The 21,373-nt window shown below is 42.2% G+C and overlaps 1 protein-coding gene across 1 annotated transcript in view; it reads left to right on the forward strand.

The window, feature by feature from the left end:
• LOC106585216 (whirlin) overlaps positions 1-21,373 on the forward strand; it is a 110,267-nt gene that overhangs the window by 67,379 nt on the left and 21,515 nt on the right. Inside the window, exons 3-5 of the mRNA XM_014171177.2 lie at positions 1,694-1,819; positions 10,211-10,437; positions 20,956-20,992. Coding sequence (XP_014026652.2) covers positions 1,694-1,819; positions 10,211-10,437; positions 20,956-20,992 — 390 coding nt within the window. The remainder of the gene's footprint in view (positions 1-1,693; positions 1,820-10,210; positions 10,438-20,955; positions 20,993-21,373) is intronic.

A 21,373-nucleotide genomic window follows, 5' to 3' on the forward strand; every position in this document is an offset into this window, starting at 1 on the left:
TTTGATGACACAGGCAGGGAGCCCAGCCAACAGCGAGTTGCAGTAATCCAGACGGGAGATGACAAGTGCCTGGATTAGGACCTGCGCTGCTTCCTGTGTGAGGCAGGGTCGTACTCTGCGAATGTTGTAGAGCATGAACCTACAGGATCGGGTCACCGCCTTGATGTTAGTGGAGAACGACAGGGTGTTGTCCAGGATCACGCCAAGGTTCTTAGCACTCTGGGAGGAGGACACAAGGGAGTTGTCAACCGTGATGGCGAGATCATGGAACGGGCAGTCCTTCCCCGGGAGGAAGAGCAGCTCCGTCTTGCCGAGGTTCAGCTTGAGGTGGTGATCCGTCATCCACACTGATATGTCTGACAGACATGCAGAGATGCGATTCGCCGCCTGGTTATCAGAAGGGGGAAAGGAGAAGATGAATTGTGTGTCGTCTGCATAGCAATGATAGGAGAGACCATGTGAGGATATGACAGAGCCAAGTGACTTGGTGTATAGCGAGAATAGGAGAGGGCCTAGAACAGAGCCCTGGGGGACACCAGTGGTGAGAGCGCATGGTGCGGAGACAGATTCTCGCCACGCCACCTGGTAGGAGCGACCTGTCAGGTAGGACGCAATCCAAGCGTAGGCCGCGCCGGAGATGCCCAACTCGGAGAGGGTGGAGAGGAGGATCTGATGGTTCACAGTATCAAAGGCAGCAGATAGGTCTAGAAGGATGAGAGCAGAGGAGAGAGAGTTAGCTTTAGCAGTGCGGAGAGCCTCCGTGACACAGAGAAGAGCAGTCTCAGTTGAATGCCCAGTCTTGAAACCTGACTGATTAGGATCAAGAAGGTAATTCTGAGAGAGATAGCAGGAGAGCTGGCCAAGGACGGCACGTTCAAGAGTTTTGGAGAGAAAAGAAAGAAGGGATACTGGTCTGTAGTTGTTGACATCGGAGGGATCGAGTGTTGGTTTTTTTCAGAAGGGGTGCAACTCTCGCTCTCTTGAAGACGGAAGGGACGTAGCCAGCGGTCAAGGATGAGTTGATGAGCGAGGTGAGGAAGGGGAGAAGGTCTCCGGAAATGGTCTGGAGAAGAGAGGAGGGGATAGTGTCAAGTGGGCAGGTTGTTGGGCGGCCGGCCGTCACAAGACGCGAGATTTCATCTGGAGAGAGAGGGGAGAAAGAGGTCAAAGCACAGGGTAGGGCAGTGTGAGCAGGACCAGCGGTGTCGTTTGACTTAGCAAACGAGGATCGGATATCGTCAACCTTCTTTTCAAAATGGTTGACGAAGTCATCCGCAGAGAGGGAGGGGGGGGAGGATTCAGGAGGGAGGAAAAGGTAGCAAAGAGCTTCCTAGGGTTAGAGGCAGATGCTTGGAATTTAGAGTGGTAGAAAGTGGCTTTAGCAGCAGAGACAGAAGAGGAGAATGTAGAGAGGAGGGAGTGAAAGGATGCCAGGTCCGCAGGGAGGCGAGTTTTCCTCCATTTCCGCTCGGCTGCCCGAGCGGAAATGGATTATAATCACTGATCACTGTCACTTCCAGGAGGTCTGGGGCCATATGTATCAATCAACTCACAATAGGAGTGCTGATCAAGGATTTGCCTTTTAGATCATAATGAATAAGATTATATAGACAGGGAAGACCTGATCCTAGATCAGCACACTTTATGAACACGACCACTGATCCCTGTCCCCTCTGTCTGTATATCCCTGCAGATCACCCTAAACCTGAACGATGGTCTCTCTCTGGGCCTGATGATCAGAGGAGGGGCAGAGTACGGCCTGGGCATATACATTACTGGAGTGGACCCAGGCTCAGCCGCAGACCACGCTGGACTCAAGGTATTTACAGACCATTACCATACACATCCTATGGAAATTGTTTCACCCCACCACAGTGAATAAAAACACAATGCGAGGTTCTGACGCAGCAAAGCAGTGGGGGAAAGAGTCTGCTATGGTCTGTGTTGCTGATTCGAAATATGGCAGACGCTTTTTACTCGACTAAAGACATTGATTCTATGTACTAAACATAGTTCATTGCACTCTATTTTCAACTTCAGTCTGCTGTGTTTTCAGGTCAGATTTCTGAGGCAGGAATACAGTGAAAAAAGAATGTGAACCCATTAGATCTGATCTTCCTCTAAGTCATAACAACAGACAAACACAGTCTGCTTAAACTGATAACACACAAATGATTGTATTTTTCTTGTCTATATTGAATACATAATTTAAACATTCACAGTGTAGGTTGGACAAAGTATGTGAACCCCTAGGTTATTGACAAAAGCTAATTGGAGTCAGGAGTCAGCTAACCTGGAGTACAATCATTGAGGCGAGATTGGAGATGTTGGTTAGAGCTGCCCTGCCCAATAAAAAACACTCACAATATGTGAGTTTACTATTCACAAGAAACATTGCCTGATGTGAACCATGCCTCGAACAAAAGAGATCTCAGAAGACCCAAGATTAAGAATTGTTGCCTTGCATAAAGCTGGAAAGGGTTACAAAAGTATCTCTAAAAGCCTTGATGTTCATCAGTCCATAAGATAAATTGTCTATAAATGGAGAAAGTTCAGCACTGTTGCTACTCTCCCTAGGAGTGGCCGTCCTGCAAAGATGACTGCAAGAGCACAGCGCAGAATACTCAATAAGGTTAAGAAGAATCCTGGTGTCAGCTAAAGACTTACAGAAATCTCTGGAAGATGCTAACATCTCTGTTGACGAGTCTACGATACCTAAAATACTAAACCAGAATGGTGTTCATGGGAAGACGCCACGGAAGAAGCCACTGCTGTCCAAAAAAGAACATTGCTGCACGTCTGAAGTTGCACATCTGAGCATCTGGATGTTCCACAGCGCTACTGGCAAAATATTCCGTGGACAGATGAAACTAAAGTTGAGTTGTTTGGAAGGAACACACAACTATGTGTGGAGAAAAAAAGGCACAGCACACCAACATCAAAACCTCATCCCAAATGTAAAGTATGGTGAAGGGAGCATCATGGTTTGGAGCTGCTTTGCTGCCTCGGGGCCTGGACAGCTTGCTATCATCAACGGAAAAATGAATTCCCAAGTTTATCAAGACATTTTGCAGGAGAATGTAAGGCTATCTGTCAGCCAATTGAAGCTCAACAGAAGTTGGGTGATGCAACAGGACAACGATCCAAAACACAGAAGTAAATCAACAACAGAATGGCTTCAACAGAAGAAAATACACCTTCTGGAGTGGCCCAGTCAGAGTCCTGACCTCTTCTGTTCTACTCATTCTAGTTCTGTGGGGCCGATGGTACTCTAGCCACTGGGATGACAACCTGCATGGACTAAAGGTTTTCCAGAAATCCTGGTTGGAAGATTCCAGATTCCCTGTTTATTCCCTCCTGATTCCCGGAATCTTCCAACTGGGATTTCTGGAGAACCTGTTAATTTTGGAAAAGTTTCAGGTTATTTTTCTTTCTCTATTCTACTACAAGCCTCAGATATTTTGATTTTATTTTTTAAATGTTCTGCCTCAGTGTTGTTAATTGTACTCCACAGTGTATTCAGAGATCCATAAGAACTACACTGTTTTCCAGTGTAATGCTCTGTTGGAGTTATGTTGTGGGTCTACATCCATGGCAGTCTTGCAGAGTGAGTGATATTGACATTAGAGGAGGAGCAGTAGGAAAGTAAAGAGGCTGTCTGTTCTCCTCAGGAGGCCGTCTCCGTCTGTCTCACCTACCCACATTTACCCCCCCTCCCTCTCTCATTCTCCTTTCCCTCTCTTATGTCCTCTTTCTTCCCCTCTACCTCTCTCACCTCAGCCTGTTAAACACTGACTTGAGGCCTGTCTGTCTGCTACCTCTGGCAGATATCAGTGGGAAACAGCCAGATATCAAACTATTGTTTCTTTTTAGTATGCAGTTTGCACCTGCATCATCACCAGGTGTATAAATGATTCATTACCACAAAGGCTGTATGTAATTGCAGGCATTATTGTGGCGATGTTAATGTTCTATAACCTGTTGTTTATAGATGGATAAAGTTATGGATAGCCCTGTGAATTATGGAGTAAGAAAAATATGTTTGAAAACAGGGACATTCAATGTTAGCCTGGTCAAGCAGTGAAACAGAATGTGAGATATCAAGATCAGGCTGATTTCATGAGGCTAATTTAATGTTGCTCTTTGGATTCAAGGCCTTTTCTGAAGTTATTTTACAGAAGCTAAGAGATACAAAATGCCTCTTTTCTCTCCTCTGACAGTGGATAAACTAAACTCCTCTAAATGCATCTTATTAGTCATCCTGTCACTGAGGCGCAATAAGACACCGTCCGTCAGCCAGGTGTCAGCCCCATAACGAGGGCCTCTATCAAGCCAGTCTGGATCCAGCTGTTGTCTAACGGGCGGTGTGACAGATGATCATGTGCCTGTCCCATCTGTGTGCACTGACGTGGGCTTTAATTAGTGTCACTCCCCCAGGGGATCGGACGCTGTCTTATCCAGCCTACAGCCCTGCCTTTTCTTTTCTTTTAACAGGCCAGCCCACTGGCACACTATACTTTCCCCCCTACTTTTGAACAGAGCCCTATGGGGATAGGGTGCCACTTGGAACCATTATTTATTTAAGACGAAAAATGAAGGCAAGGAACGTTGAACAAGTCCTGTGCCATTTCAAATGTCTCTGTTCCTATTGGAATTTGTGCGTGTTTAGCGCGCCACCATTAGGTAACAGATCGTTTTTTTTCTTTCGTTTTTTCCCCTAAATCTTTTCAATTGTTTTTCTTAATTTTTGGGAAAATCTTTTGGGAATAGTAATTGGTGACATATTTTTATCTCAAACCTAAACTTACAAATCTCTTATTCCCTAAATGGGGACAATAATTAAAAAATATATATACATTTCAGGGCCTGTTGTATCTCAGGCTCTGTAGTTGTTTCTGACACCTTTCTCAGCATCCCACAGTTCTTACCTTTCTAACAGTACTTTACTAAGCATGGGTTTGTAGGATGTATAGTTTTGAAACCGAAATGTACTTTGAGGGTAGTATATAATATTATGCATTGTTTAGAAAATGCCACCGGGGGGGGGTTCAGAGTTTAACAGGTTAACCTATTTAGACACTCTATGTTGGTGTTTCTGTTATTTTGGCAGTTACCTATAGGTACACATGCATATACACATACAGTACTTATAAAAACCAAACATAAAAATATAGCCTATAATAGCAGCCAAATATCTTAAAGTGAAATATCCTAGATCATCTTCTGGGTGTACGTGACGGCCTTGGACATTAGTATCTCAACACTAACTCCATTCATTTTGGCAGGCATTGAACATTAATACCCAAACTTTACACTATATAATATTCAGTTCAAACCAACTTTTGAGAATGCTTTCCCCCCCCCCCCCACAGCTGTTGAAGCTGCTAAGATTATTTGCTTTTCTTGAAAAGACATGTAGAATTTTTGATTGTAACCAAAGAGCATGAGAACGGGGCAAAATTGAAGAATCTTATTGAGAGCTTCAACAGTTAATCAGTACCAAAACATATGCATGTAGTTTCTTATTAGAGAACAACCCCGGTTCTATGAACCAAGCACAAACTTTACCTCGCGACCCCATTTTCAAATCAGGTTGTGACCCCTAGTTTGGGAAACCCTGGTGTATGCAATTCAAATAGAAGTGTTCAACCTTCGCATACAGCTTGAAATCACAAAACATTGACAAGGGCCTGTAGCTGGAACATTTCACAGGGTGCCATTTGGGACATAGCCTCTGCCACTTCTCATCCACAGATAGGTGCCAGTGTCTTGTCTCTTTGGCTGGCAACCCTCTGAAAAACAACATTTCGTGTGTTTGGGAGAGATTGTCCATTTGGTGTACCGTGTCCGTAATAGCCCCTCTCTCTCGGGCCACCTGGAAAAAAACTATCAAGACAGACAACTGTCTCGGCCACCCAAAATAGGAAATTGCCCTTAGCTTCGCTTCCTTCGTTTTTTTATCTCTCTCTCTCTACCCCCCCTTCTCTCTCCCTCTCTGAGAAAGGACAAGAACATTGTGCATGGACAATTGCTCCTCTCAGTCTCGCCTGACTCATAACCATTTTATTTCACGCTTCATCTCGGATGATCAATGAAACGCCAGTTGGAAATGACGGTTCAATCTATCGACTTTGAGCAGCTGAGTTACAGTACGCTGGAGGGGTCCCATACTGCCACAGAGTAAGCATTACAGAGGCAGGGGGCTGAGGGACATGGACATTGAGTGAGTCCCAAATGGTACCCTATTCCCTTTATAGTGCACTACTGTTGACCAGAGCCCTATAGTAAAAACTCTCCCGTTCAGTGGCTGCACCTCAGATGCCCTGGCTGGGCGATGTAAATCAGACCCTCTCACCCTCCCTCCATCTCTTTCCCTCCCTCCTCTTCAGTGAGTTATGGAGGTTCACTCAAGCTGATTCTTCCACTGCATATACTGTAAATGCATTAGTGTTAGGAGGGAGGGAGAGGAGAAGTCAATAACTAATTTCTTCCTTTACATCCTCTTGTGGAAAGTGAATTGGCCATTTGAAAAGGTTCAGTAATGCCACTATACCTCCTCAGCTTCTCCTGTGTTTCTCAGATTTTCTGTTGTCTTTATTTCACACTGGACTAACTTATTATTTTTTAAGGAGTGGGGCAGTCCTTTCTTTTTTATGTTTAATGGATAGGATAGAGATTATGAGGCAGGAGGAGAGAGCTAGACCACCCCAGGCCTTTAGACTAACTCATTCTGATGCTCTGAGAAGACTAGTATAAGATTTGAGAAATGGAAAAACAACATTGATACACTTCAGTCTAGACAGAAGTTATTTCATTGTGAATTACATTTCTATTAGATACTAATCATGTTAAGATATTGATAGCAAAGACGCCTTTTGTATCCCCCTGTAGATCATGTTTTCCTTACTAAGGGACAGATAAAAATGGAAAAAGTGGTTACCTGGAGGAAAATGGGGGAGGGTCATGTTTTTTCAATTTCAGTCAAGGGGGGGGGGGGTTAGAATTTTTTTACATGGTCCAGGGGAGGGTCATGTAATTTTGCCCTCAGAACAGCCTCAATTCATCGGGCCATGGACTCTACAAGGTGTCGCGAAAGCCTTCCACAAGGATGCTGGCCCATGTTGGTTCCAATGCTTCCCACAGTTATGTCAAGTTGGCTGGATGTCCTTTGGGTGGTGGACTATTCTTGATACACATGGGAAACTGTTGAGCGTGACACAAACCAGCGTGCCTGGCACCTACTACCATACCTCATTCAAAGGCACTTAAATATTTTGTCTTGCCCTTTCACCCTATGAATGGCACACATACAAAAGCCATGTCTCAATTGTCTCAAGGCTTAAAAATCCTTCTTTAACCTGTCTCCCCCCCCTTCAACTACACTGATGGAAGTGGATTTAACAAGTGACATCAATGAGGGTTCATAGCTTTCACCTGGATTTACCTGATCAGCCTATGCCAAAACTAGGCTGCATTTTGAGGGCTCCCGAGTGGCGCAGCGGTCTAAGGCATTGCATCTCAGTGCTAGAGGTGTCACGACAGACCATGGTTCAATCCTTGGCTGTATCACAACCAGCTGTGATTGGGTTAGGGGAGGGTTTGGCCAGGGTAGGCATTCATTGTAAAATAAACATTTGTTCTTAACTGACTTGCCTAGTTAAATAAATGTTTAACAATTTTAAATTAACACAGCAATGGATATTCCAACCCTGAGCCCTGGCCTGCTGTTTCAAATCGAAAACGTTTGTGTATGCTGCTTAACCAATGGCTGTGCTGATTGGGGCTATGGTGGCAGTTCAGTAGATTATTTAAAAGTTTGGGCCGGGTAACTAGCTAGCAAACGTAGTTAAACACAATAATACAAAAGACAATATCAGCATGTAATAGTTAGCTGTAAAATCGCCAAGAGCAAACTGCACTATCAATTTAGGAGTCTACAAACTCACCATATTCAACTTGCAGATACATGTACTTCACAGAGTGGATTCTAACATTCGCAACAGCAAACATACTGTAGTTTTGAGATGGGAAACGTTGCCCATGTTATGGAAATTGACCGGGATAGGAAAATGTGCTAGACCCTCTGTTAAATTACACATTTCTCAAGGTAGGAATATTGAAAAAATATGATCATTGGCTCATTAGAGAAAATAAATCCCCCCGAGTTATGACATCGGCCAATATTGAAATCAGACATGTATGATAGATGTTTTTCGCGGTCTAAACGTCGTATTCCAATCAACTTCTAGTGTACAATAGTGAGAGCGACTTTATCACGGTGCTACGTAATACCGGCGGGATTTCTGTACGCTTGAACGTCAATAACTCAGGTACACATGAAAACATGAAATTATCCAAGGAATCGATAGAACGGGAAAGGTAGGCCTAGCTTTTGAAAGTACCATGCTGAGAATCCTAATGACAACTCAGGTTATTATTATTTGCAAACTGGGACAGTTTTCTTACAAAGAAGACACACTGATTTGGCATTGGATAAATAATGATAAGATGAACAGATAGGCCTATCTCTCTGTCCATTAGTCTGTAATTTCGGTAATTTTTGTGGCATTAAAAAAATATTCTGCTAATATGTAAAATGACGTAGAATGAATTGCATGAAATGTTTATAAATGGCAATCATGCAATGCTTTAACTATAAAGGAGATATTTCCATCCCTACTCTTGTCCACGGTGGTTTGCGAACCCACAACCTTCTGGCCAGCCACTCTGAACGCTATCAAAATTCCTAATTTGCTATGTAATGCTGACAGGATGAAGAACAATTTTTAAAACTGCATATCTAAGTCTCTGGTCTGTCCAAGAAGTGAGGGTAGACATGTTCTCTGCTATCCACTTTGTTTTAATTATTATTCTTTTCACGCGTTCAGGGAGGGTTTAGGTAAAATATATTTTGCTGAAGGAACGGCCATTCATTTTAATTTCAGAGAGGTCCAATTTTCTCTGTGTATAACGTTCACTCCCTAATAACTATTAAGCTCAAATCAAAGCTAAACTGCTTCTCATAAATGTCAAACAGGAAGAATATGGAAGGGCATAAAACAAAGAGGATTATTGATTGTAAATCACAATGTCCAGTCAAGTGTTTTGTTTGTGCTTTTGAAGAATGAATAGGCTGGGAGATAATAAGCATCGGTTGTTATGGTCTGCGAGAACATGATTTTATGAATGATGTTCCTTCCATAGATTTGGCCTCTCATCAGTCCAATCAAAGCTACAGTAGATACAACGGGATTTGATGTAATTTTATCTGTAGCCAATGACCTTGAGCCTTCTTGGATGGGCACTTCTAATGTAAATCTATGGCAGCACCCAAGGGGCTTGCATTTTCGAGCTCTCTCTGTAGATTTTGAGGTGACGTAGTGTCCCCATGAGTGACAGAATACTGAGCGGTGCAACTAGAGAACATTACCAACCCCTACGCTCTGTATTTTCCGCTGGCTGCCCCACCACCACAGAAAGCACTGAGCTAGGCTGAAACACCTGCATTTTGGAGCTGCCTTACACAAGAAAGCAATAAGAGACCATGTTTCTATGCAGCTTTATTAACTTAGCAATTCTTTTTTTTAACATTGTTTGAAAACGGATATGTGACACGTATTAATGCCAAAATAACATTCAAAACACACTTTTTTTTTTAGCTAAACAGGTGTGGCTCAAAAGAGGTGGGGCTCTGCCTGTGATCCCTTATTGATGTCACTTGTTAAATCCACTTCAATCAGTGTAGATGAAGGGGAGGAGACAGGTTAATTTAAAGAAGGATTTTTAAGCCTTATGATAATTTAGACATGGATTGTGTATGTGTTCCATTCAGAGGGTGAATGTGCAACACAAAATATTGAAGTGCCTTTGAACGGGCTATGGTAGTAGGTGTCAGGCGCACCGGTTTGTGTCAAGAACTGCAACGCTGCTGGGTTGTTTCGTGCAGGGTAGTTTCCCGTGTGTATCAAGAATTGTCCACCACCCAAAGGACTTTCAGCCATCTTATCACAACTGTGGGAAGGATTTCAGTCAACATGGGCCAGCATCTTTGTGGAACGCTTTCGACACATGGTAGAGTCCATGCCCCGACAAATTGAGGCTATTCTGAGGGAAAAGGGCAAGGTGCAACTCAATATTAGGAAGGTGCACCTAACGTTTGGCATACTCAGTGTATATCTACAAGTATAACCTCTCTTCTCTGTGGGTTCAGGTGGGCGGCCAGCTGCTGGAGGTGAATGGGCGGAGCTTCGTGGCCATCCCCCATGATGAGGCGGTGAGGATCCTGAAGACGTGTCGCCACCTGCTGGTTAGGGTGAGAGACGTTGGCCGCCTGCCCCATGCCCGCACCGTGGTGGACCAGACCAAATGGATCAGCAGCCCTAGCCCCCCCAGCCCACCGCCCGTGGCAGAGAGCACCGCCAGCCCAGCTACTACACGGTGATTTAGCACAAACAGGCACAACATTGTCAAAAGGGCAATCTCTTTGTGAATTCTATGGGTGTATCCCAAATGGCACCCTATTCCCTATACAGTACTCTACTTTTGACCAGAACCCTATGGGCCATTTGAGACGCTTCCTATGGGAGTTCTATGACATTTTTGTTTTCAGCGAAAAAGTCACGTTGAAGGTCACAGTTCTAACTGCAACTAGTGAGTGTAAGCTCTTTTCTCTGTTTATTTTAAATTCCCTCTAAACCAAACGTTCTTGGAATGTACAATGTACAGTGGCTCCAACATTCTCTTAAGAGGGATGTAGTATGTTTAATGCGTCGAACATTGAATGATATTTGCATTCAGTCAGTCATTTCTTATTTGAGCAGAAAGAATGTCTTAGGGCATTGATGGAAATATACTTTGTCTGCATGGCACCCTATTCCCTATTTAGTGCACTACTAGTACACTATATAGGGAATAGGATGCCATTTGGGACGCAGTCATTCTGTTGGATGAAATCAATTATATTCAACCGGTTGACATTAAGATTAGCAACATAATTTAATATTTTTTTTCTTTATAAGACAGCCCCCATTGAAGCATTTCATCGAATTATCACGTAGCAAGGTAACAGAATGAAATTACCATTCAGTCTCTGACCAATGTATTTATTTATCCTACCACTGTCAGTGGCAGGGCTTTCGTCATACGAGTGATTAAGTGAGTAATGTGAGGCAGAATACATCCACTTCATTGTTGGGTTTGACTGTGACGTGTGATTATGGTGCTCAGTCCCACAGCGAGCTGCCTGTCTCCCTCCTTTCCTCAGCTCTCTGTCACTAGCTCTAATGGAGGCAGGCTGTTTGAGAACCCTAGGAAGTATGCATTTCCCCTCAGCTCCTTTAGAAATCAAGCAAGGTGGCTTTTAGTCCTTCACTTCCATATATTTGGCCTCTCATTATTAGTGCTATCCTCCTTCCAGCACTTTCTGTTTAATTACTAACCAAAGAGCCTACTCAGTCTTATGGCACAATTCAATCAAACCACATTGCGTTTGCTGCTTAGCCTGGAACCAGGCTAATCTGGAAATAACTCACATGCTGTTTCACTTTACGTATCTGTGAAACGAAACGTGAGTGCAGCAGCCAATTTGCTTGACCAGGCCAGTTGCTTCTTTTCCCATGGGCAAATGACACCAGAGATTATTTCCAGAATAAGAAGTGTGTGTTTGCGAGGGCAGTAGTTAGTCAACAAAGAAACTGCATAGCATACACATTGCTGTGGCGGGTTCGAGTGCACTAAGTTCTGCTTCAGTGTAGTGTGTGTTATTGGCTGAACCTTGCGCTGCAGCTGTCAAAATGTCTGCTCTGCTCTCTCCTGAATACTGTCCTTGACTGTTGTAACGACATTCACTTTTCAAGGTTATCAGGAAAACCTATGGCACTTTAGTGTGGGTGTATACTTGTGTGTGCAGTGGCGATTTTAGCATAGAATATTGGTGGGGCAATTTTTTTTGCTTTAGATGCATGCAGCTAAGCCACAACACTAAACAATACATTAGTTGCACTATAAAACTGACAAACGTTGCCCACAAACTGTTAGGGCCTACATAAAGCTGTCCCAACAGCAGAGCTTTCTTTTCAGCACCATGGAATGAATCCTTACCACTGCTACACCTGGCTATTAGTGGAGCCTTGTCTGGCAGCAAAACAGTTCATTCAGCCTCATTTACTACCTTTAAAAAAATATGGCTGACTTGTGTACAAACTACGGCATAAGGGGACGACGAGCGGATAAGAGGCAATCCGTAATTTTGATTAAGACATTAATGAGCGAGCTAGGACGGACGTAGTCAATATAACTATTTGCTCAGCACTTTTGAAATGTACAGCGACAGAATTCAGAACATGGGCCGTTGTTACAGTATTCGCCCTGTACACCAAGTCAGAAATGTAGGATTAATAAAGGGGGTATATAAGCAGACAATGAAAGTTCTTACAATATTCGATGGTGACATTTATCTAAAACAGGCTATAGGCTACATGTGCACCACCAACAGCTAACAGCTTTCTAAACAACATACATTTAGTATTACTTTTTTTTAGCTACAGTATACATATCTTCCTGGCATATTACATCATTTATGCAGCAGCATACAAGACATTTTTGGACTCACCTTGTTGTGTTGTGTTCACTTCAACAGGAAGGTGGCGGGCGGTCATCAAATTCTGGCATTATCTGGATTTATGTTGCTTTCAAGACAACTGAGAACTCTGAAAAAAACAAGGTTGAATCATGATGTCAGTGAGCTCTAATCATGATGTCAGTGAGCTCTAGAAAGAGGCCCGAGTTCCTGACTTGGAATTTTGAATTGGATGACCATTCAAAACATATTTTCCCAGTCGGAGCTCGTTTTTGCTCAGAGTTCCCAGTTGTCTTGAACTCACTGAAGTCTGAGATTTTCCAGTTCCGAGTTTCCAAGTCAGGAACTCGGGCCTCTTTCTAGAAGTCATGCTCAATTGACAGCATGGCCAATGTTTAATATTTATCCTTTTGAGCTTGGAAAAGAGACCCTTAAACCCAGACATGGACCACATACCCACTCCACTGAATAGCAGGCTGGTGATTGCTTTGCAATGCTTGCAGGCAGCCACTGATTCCTTCCAAACCACTCATTGTTGAATTTGTGATTTCCAACTTGTTGTGTAATGTTTATGTCCAATGGCCGATGAGCACCATTACGTTTTATCTATATTTTCTCTTCATAATTTCTCTTCATATAACACCTTCCCAATAAATCCATTATTTATTTTAGACAGGTCTAAAGAAGCATGATATGAAGAAAATGTAGTCTATGTCAGAGGAAAAGAATATCATACTCTGAGTTGTCCTTGTGTTTGGTCCTGATGTGGCAATGCCAAATGGCTGTGGGCTAATTCTAAGATTTGCTTAGAATTCCGTGGCATTGTTTTATATTATTTTATAGTATGAAGAGTACACTTTAATCATTTTCTCCAAATTATTTGATGGAGTGCGCACATGCGGCTATGCTGTGTTGAGTAGTTAACAAAGAAATACATACTCCTATCCTTAATTTAGAGTTATTAATGCAACTTTAGTTGTCCTACAAACGTTGGGCTATATGTTTTGATTTTTAATACATTCTAAGGCTGCATGATGAGACTAATGATGATTTTAAAAAAGTTGCTTGAAAGGCATGAGCTGTGCTTTGTTTTTTGCTCAGGCTGTACACACTTCAATCGTCTCTCATTCACAATTTGACAAGCACTTGATAAATGCCTCGAATTTCACGGCGGCATCCCCTTTGTGGCCGTAATGCAACCTAAAAAGATCCTTGCCTTTTGTGGCCCAGAGTTCTGCGTTGTGCTCTTCTCCCTGATTGCTGTGCAATCCGAAGCGCCTCTCCCATTCACATGGCTCTCAATCACGTGATCGGGTTTTCTCACAGGCTACAGGTGAAGACAGACACATTGGGGACGCAACTGAGCATGTCCTTGTCCAATTCCGAGGTGCATATTGAAGATATTGGAAGAACTGTCCACATTTACTTTTTGTCAGCCAACAAGATGAGTAGGCCTAGCGAACAGCAAAAGCACTAGCCTATGTCAATCTACTATCCCCCATAGTACAAAAGTCGACCTATTCTATTGTGTGCAAGAAATAAATATTGCAAACATAGTCTGGGACAGTTGTGGGGTGCAATAGATCCCAAATTAATACTATCACTAGCATCAAAAAACATGTTTTATAAAATGTGGCTGACGCAACAGATCAGAATGTTTAGCTTAAAATGTTGATAAACTATTAGGCTATTTCTTCACATTATAAGTGCAGCAATGCGCACATGGCAGTAGGCTATGAAAACACCACTATCAAAAATGACCGTGAATGCAATTATGCATGTAATGCATTTATTATTAAGGTGCATTTATATGGTGAAAGTTATCTTCCCCAAACTTGAAACTCACGGCCTGCTTATGTATGCCAGTTAGGCTCTCAACCCCCTGTAAAGAGGATTAATGTGCTTAATTTTAACCTGTTGGGGATAGGGGGCAGTATTTGCACGGCCGGATAAAAAAACGTACCCGATTTAATCTGGTTACTACTCCTGCCCAGTAACTAGAATATGCATATAATTGTTTGATTTGGATAGAAAACACCCTAAAGTTTCTAAAACTGTTTGAATGGTGTCTGTGAGTATAACAGAACTAATTTGGCAGGCCAAAACCTGAGAAGATTCCAAACAGGAAGCGCCCTCTCTGACTATTTCTTGGCCTTCTTGATCATCTCTATCCAAAACAAGGATCTCTGGCATAACGTGACATTTTCTAACGCTCCCATAGGCTCTCAGAAGGCGCCAGAACGTTGAATGATGACTTTGCAGGCCATGGGTGAAAAACAGTAGCGCATTTGGTAAGTGGTCGATCTGAGAACAATGAGACTGGGGCGCGTGTGCACGAGACTCCACCATGTTTACATTTTCAGTCTTTGAACGAAAACAGGGTTTCCCGGTCGGAATATTATCGCTTTTTTACAAGAAAAATCGCATAAAAATTGATTTTAAACAGCGTTTGACATGCTTCGAAGTACGGTAATGGAATATTTTGAATTTTTTTGTCACGAAACGCGCCGGGCGCTTCACCCTTCTTTACCCTTCGGATAGTGTCTTGAACGCACGAACAAAACACCGCTATTTGGATATAACTATGGATTATTTGGAACCAAACCAACATTTGTTATTGAAGTAGAAGTCCTGGGAGTGCATTCTGACGAAGAACAGCAAAGGTAATCTAATTTTTCTTATAGTAAATCTGAGTTTGGTGAGTACCAAACTTGGTGGGTGTCAAAATAGCTAGCCTGTGATGGCCGGGCTATCTACTCAGAATATTGCAAAATGTGCTTTCACCGAAAAGCTATTTTAAAATCGGACATAGCGATTGCATAAAGGAGTTCAGTATCTATAATTCCTAAAATAATTGTTATGTTTTTTGTGAACGTTTATCGTGAGTAATTTAGTAAATTCACCGGAAGTGTTCGGTGGGAATGCTAGTCACATGCTAGTCACATGCTAATGTAAAAAGCTGGTTTTTGATATAAATATGAACTTGATTGAACAAAACATGCATGTATTGTATAACATAATGTCCTAGGAGTGTCATCTGATGAAGATCATCAAAGGTTAGTGCTGCATTTAGCTGTGGTTTTGGTTTTTGTGACATTATATGCTAGCTTGAAAAATGGGTGTCTGATTATTTCTGGCTGGGTACTCTGCTGACATAATCTAATGTTTTGCTTTCGTTGTAAAGCCTTTTTGAAATCGGACAGTGTGGTTAGATTAACGAGAGTCTTGTCTTTAAAATGGTGTAAAATAGTCATATGTTTGATGTTTACATACACTTTAGCCAAATACATTTCAACTCAGTTTTTCACAATTCCTGACATTGAATCTTAGTAAAAATTCCCTGTCTTAAGTCAGTTAGGATCACCACTTTATTTTAAGAATGTGAAATGTCAGAATAATAGTTGAAAGAATGATTTATTTCAGCTTTTATTTCTTTCATCACATTCCCAGTGGGTCAGAAGTTTATATACACTCAATTCATATTTGGTAGCATTGCCATTAAATTGTTTCACTTGGGTCAAACGTTTTGGGTAGCCTTCCACAAGCTTCCCACAATAAGTTGGGTGAATTTTGGCCCATTCCTCCTGACAGAGCTAGTGTAACTGAGTCAGGTTTGTAGGCCTCCTTGCTTGCACACACTTTTTCAGTTCTGCCCACAAATGTTCTATAGGATTGAAGTTAGGTCTTTGTGATGGCCACTCCAATACCTTGACTTTGTTGTCCTTAAGCCATTTTTCCACAACTTTGGAAGTATGCTTGGGGTCATTGTCCATTTGGAAGACCCATTTGCGACCAAGCTTTAACTTCCCGACTGATGTCTTGAGATGTTGCTTCAATATATCCACATAATTTCCCTTCCTCACGATGCCATCTATTTTGTGAAGTGCACCAGTCCCTCCTGTAGCAAAGCACCCCCACAACATGATGCTGCCACCCCAGTGCTTCACGGTTGGGATGGTGTTCTTCGGCTTGCAAGCCTCCCCCTTTTTCCTCCAAACATAACGATGGTCATTATGGCCAAACAGTTCTATTTTTGTTTCATCAGACCAGAGGACATTTCTCCAAAAAGTATGTTCTTTGTCCCCATGTGCAGTTGCAAACCGTAGTCTGGCTTTTTTGTAGCGGTTTTGGAGCAGTGGCTTCTTCCTTGCTGAGCAGCCTTTCAGGTTATGTCGATTTAGGACATGTTTTAATATGGATATAGATACTTTTCTACCTGTTTTCTCCAGCATGTTCACAAGGTCCTTTGCTGTTGTTCTGGGATTGATTTGCACTTTTCGCACCAAAGTACATTCATCTCTAGGAGACAGAATGCGTCTCCTTTCTGAGCGGTATGACGGCTGCGTGGTCCCATGGTGTTTATACTTGCGTACTGTTGTTTGTACAGATGAACATGGTACCTTCAGGCATTTGGAAATTGCTCCCAAGGATGAACCAGACTTGTGGAGGTCTTGGTTGATTTTTTTTGATTTACCTATGATGTCAAGAAAAGAGGCACTGAGTTTGAAGGGGGGCCTTAAAATACATCCACAGGTACACCTCCAATTGACTCAAATTATGTCAATTAGCCTATCAGAAGCTTCTAAAGCCATGACATAATTTTCCGGAATTTTCCAAGCTGTTTAAAGGCATAGTCAACTTATTGTATGTAAACTTCTGACCCACAGAAATTGTGATACAATGAATTATAAGTGAAATAATCTGTCTGTAAACAATTGTTGGAAAAATGACTTGTGTCATGCACAAAGTAGATGTCCTAACCGACTTGCCAAAACTATAGTTTGTTAACAAGACATTTGTGGAGTGGTTGAAAAACGAGTTTTAATGACTCCAACCTAAGTGTATGTAAACTTCCGACGTCAACTGTATGCACTTAAATAGCGAATGGAAGACGATATTCCTGTGGTTCCTTTTTGTGCCAGCCTGGTAGGCTATACTCCTGTTGTAAAGATAAACAACGTGCTTAATATTATTAAAGTTGAGAAATAAATATTGTAGCCTAGTCTATAGAAAGCTGATGGGATCCTCCACTTTTTAGTAGAGGCCATCACTCTGTTTTCTCGCACAATTGCATAGCCTATAGAAATTTTGCGCAACATTAGCTCATGGGCTTTCATGACGTGTTTGATTAGATTTTCGATTACATTTACATTGATATCAGAGTGATTAGAGGGACAATAGAGTGTTGAGTAACAGGCAGTTAGCAAGTTTGGTAGGCTACTAATGACCATCAGCAGCATCAGAGCTTGGAGAAGCCTAATTACCAGAATTTGACTGCCTTCGTGACTCGTGATCACCAGTGTGGTGGTAATGCAGTCACCGCAATTGTGCCATTGCGCCAAACCGCCACAAGGGGGAGTTAGAACGCTGATTATACTTTCGTTCCGGTCCTGGGAGAAATGAGCCCCTCCTCTCTTTCTCTCCCTCTCCCTCTACCTCCCTCCCAAACACAACACAACATTACTTCATGCTTTTTACAGAGATCATGGACCGCTCTTATCAGAAAATGATCCGCAACAGCGCAGCTCCCTACATCTGACTCACTGGGGAAGTGGTCAGATGACGCAGATGCTAAGCTAAGGGACTGTTTGCTAGCACAGACTGGAATATGTTCCGGGATTCTTCCGATGGCATTGAGGAGTACACCACATCAGTCACTGGCTTCATCAATAAATGCATCGATGACGTCGTCCCGACAGTGACCACACGTACTGTGGCGTACAGCAGGCCAGCCACCAGGGGGAGACTAGTCGAGGCCTGGTGACAGACGGAGTATACATGACGAGGTGATGGCTCCATCTGCTGGACGTGCCAGGTCTCGACGGGCTCTCCAGCCAGGACTAATTGGGGCTGATTGGGAGCTGGTGAGTAATCAAGGGCTGATTGCTCACCAGCTGTGCAAGGCCCATAAAGCTGCCAGAAGGGCAGCACACATGAGAGAATGGGGGGGAAGAAAGGACTCCCGTATAGTTGGGGATGGTTACAAAGGGAACAGGACTGAGTGCAGTTGCGATCCCGACAGGATACAGCAAGACCCGGAGCCCAGAAGACGGTGTCCCGGAGAGAGTCTCAAAGGGGAGACCTATCCTTTTTGTTTTTCATTTATTATTTAAATAAACACCCTTGAAACCGAGTTCATCCTACTCTGTCCGTGTCTGATCTGTGTAAACATCTTGACCAAACCCCCTGGTCTACCGCAGTACATACCCCAACCAGAAGCCATGGATGAACAATCAAACAGGCAAAGTGTCAATACAGGACAAAGATTGAATCCAACTACACCGGCTTCCGATGCTTGTCGGATGTGGCAGGGCTTAAGAAGTTTAAACTGCCTTTAAATCATTGTTTTTGTAACCAGTCGACAGCCAGTGAAAAATGCGCTCTTGCAACATATGCATAGTGGGTATCCCAGCCTATGGAATAAAAGTGGGGCTTTTATTGCTCAGTCTAATTCATGCTGATAAAAACAACACTTTTGATAGACTTAAAGGTGCAATCTGTAGTTGCTTCATCCATTTTTGGACTTATAAATTATATATATTAATGTAAAGATCTAATTTCATTGTATGTAGTATAAAGCGATGGGTTAGAAGAAGCCTACTGTACATAACCAACCCATAAAATGAAATTTAACATCCATATATGGCCAGCTATGTAAGCTTTAACATTGATTTATCCTGCAATAGATGTTGTTCAATTGGTAACATATATTTTTGTGTTCTTCTAATGCCTTTTAAGGGGAAAGTAATCTAAAAGTAACTGAATGTAATCAAATTACGTTACTGAGTTTGGGTAATCCAAAAGTTCAGTTACTGATTACAATTTTGGACAGGTAACTAGTAACTTTAACAGAATACATTTAGAAAGTAACCTACCCAACACAGGGAACAAGTATGGTCCACCACCCAAAGAACATCCAGCCAACGTCACACAACTGTAGGAAGCATTGGAGTCAACATTGGCCAGCATCCCTGCTTTCAACACCTTGTAGAGTCCATGCCCCGATGAATTGAGGCTCTTTTGAAAGTGTTCCCAATGTTTTGTACACTGTATAAGGATTATATATTGAACAAAAATATAAAATATAACATGCAACAAATTCGAAGATTTTACTGAGTAACAGTTCATTTAAGGAAATCAGTCAATTGAAATAAATTAATTAGGCCCTAATCTATGGATTTCACATGACTGGGAGTACAGATATGCAACTGTTGGTCACAGATACCTTAAAAAATGGCCTCACAACAGGCCTCAGGATCTTGTCATGGAAGCTCTGCATTAAAATTTCCATCGAAAAAATGCATTTGTGTTTTTGTTGTCCGTAGCTTATGCCTGCCCATATTATAACCCCGCCGCCACCATGGGGAACTTTATTCACAACGTTGACATCAGCAAACCGCTCGCCCACACAATGCCATACACGTTGTCAGCCAAATTCTCTAAAATAACGTTGGAGGTAGCTTATGGTAGAGTAATGAACATTAAATTCTCTGGCAACAGTACTGGTGGACATTCCTGCCAATTGCATGCTCACTCAAAACTTGAGACATCTGTGACATTGTATTGTGTGACAGAACTACACATTTTAGAGTGGCCGTTTATTGTCCCAAGCACAAGGTGCACCTGTGTAATAATCATACTGTTTAATCAGTTTATTGATATGCCACACCTGTCAGGTGGATGTATAATCTAGGCGAAGGAGAAATGCTCACTAATTTATGCACAAAATCTTAGATAAATAATATTTTTGTGCCTATGGAACATTTCTGGGATCTTTTATTTCAGCTCATGATACATGGCACCAACACTTTACATTTTGTGTTTATATTTTTGTTCAGTGTAATATTCCCCTGCCCTACCGTAATCAACACACACATATTTTACAGTAACAATAAAATGGAATATAACAGAATAAAATAGAAATTATATTTTTCCAGATGGCTAATGCTACCAGTACTCACGTGTGGCGTCGCCTTTATACTGGGAAAAAGGATTTGGAAACAATTCTGAGAGTTATTTGCCAAAAATAGAATCATTAGAAACATTAGAATCTCCTCAATCAAAACGTCTTGCCTGTATGGAATTCTGAAAATGTATTTGAAAAGTGATTTGGTCTATGCACGCAACTTTTAATTGAGGAACCACTGTATGTAGAGAATAGTGTGCCATTCGGGATGCATCTGTTGGCTTCCTTTTTCCTGAGGCACAGGGAGCGCTGCTGCCAGTTCTCTCCGGGCTGTTGTTGTTGCTGTTTTCATGTCATATTACATATTTCAAAGTCATTTGTGCTTGGTTGTTATATGTGCTTTTGTAAAATGGGTTTTCTGTCAGTGGTTCATAATGTGAGCATCTTTAATGTTCTACTGTTTTTGCTGCAGGCCATCTTCAGCGCGGGCTACACCTGTATTAGGAAAGGTAAGTCAAATTCTACTACATACTTCCAGTATATACTCCTATACTACTTGATGCTACTATATCGTCATTGATAAATAAACTTATATCCGAGTTCTTTTTGCTCCACATAACCCCAAATGAATGACATCAGAAGTGAAGAGCACACGGACATCGCATACACACATTTATAATAGGTCTCTTAATTGAGGGGTCACCAGATTTGGCCACACTTAAGGCCTTTTAGACTGATAGTTCACTATCTTCAGATTACATTTTAATATTCTAGTACCTTTAAACTCACAGACAGCTGAGCACATCATACATGAACTACACAGTGTGTGTGTCCCAAATGGCAGTCTATTACCATATAGTGGGCTACCAGGGCTACCCGTGAGGGTTTGT

Source organism: Salmo salar, chromosome ssa24, assembly GCF_905237065.1.
Source record: "Salmo salar chromosome ssa24, Ssal_v3.1, whole genome shotgun sequence".
Taxonomy (NCBI): Eukaryota; Metazoa; Chordata; class Actinopteri; order Salmoniformes; family Salmonidae; genus Salmo; species Salmo salar.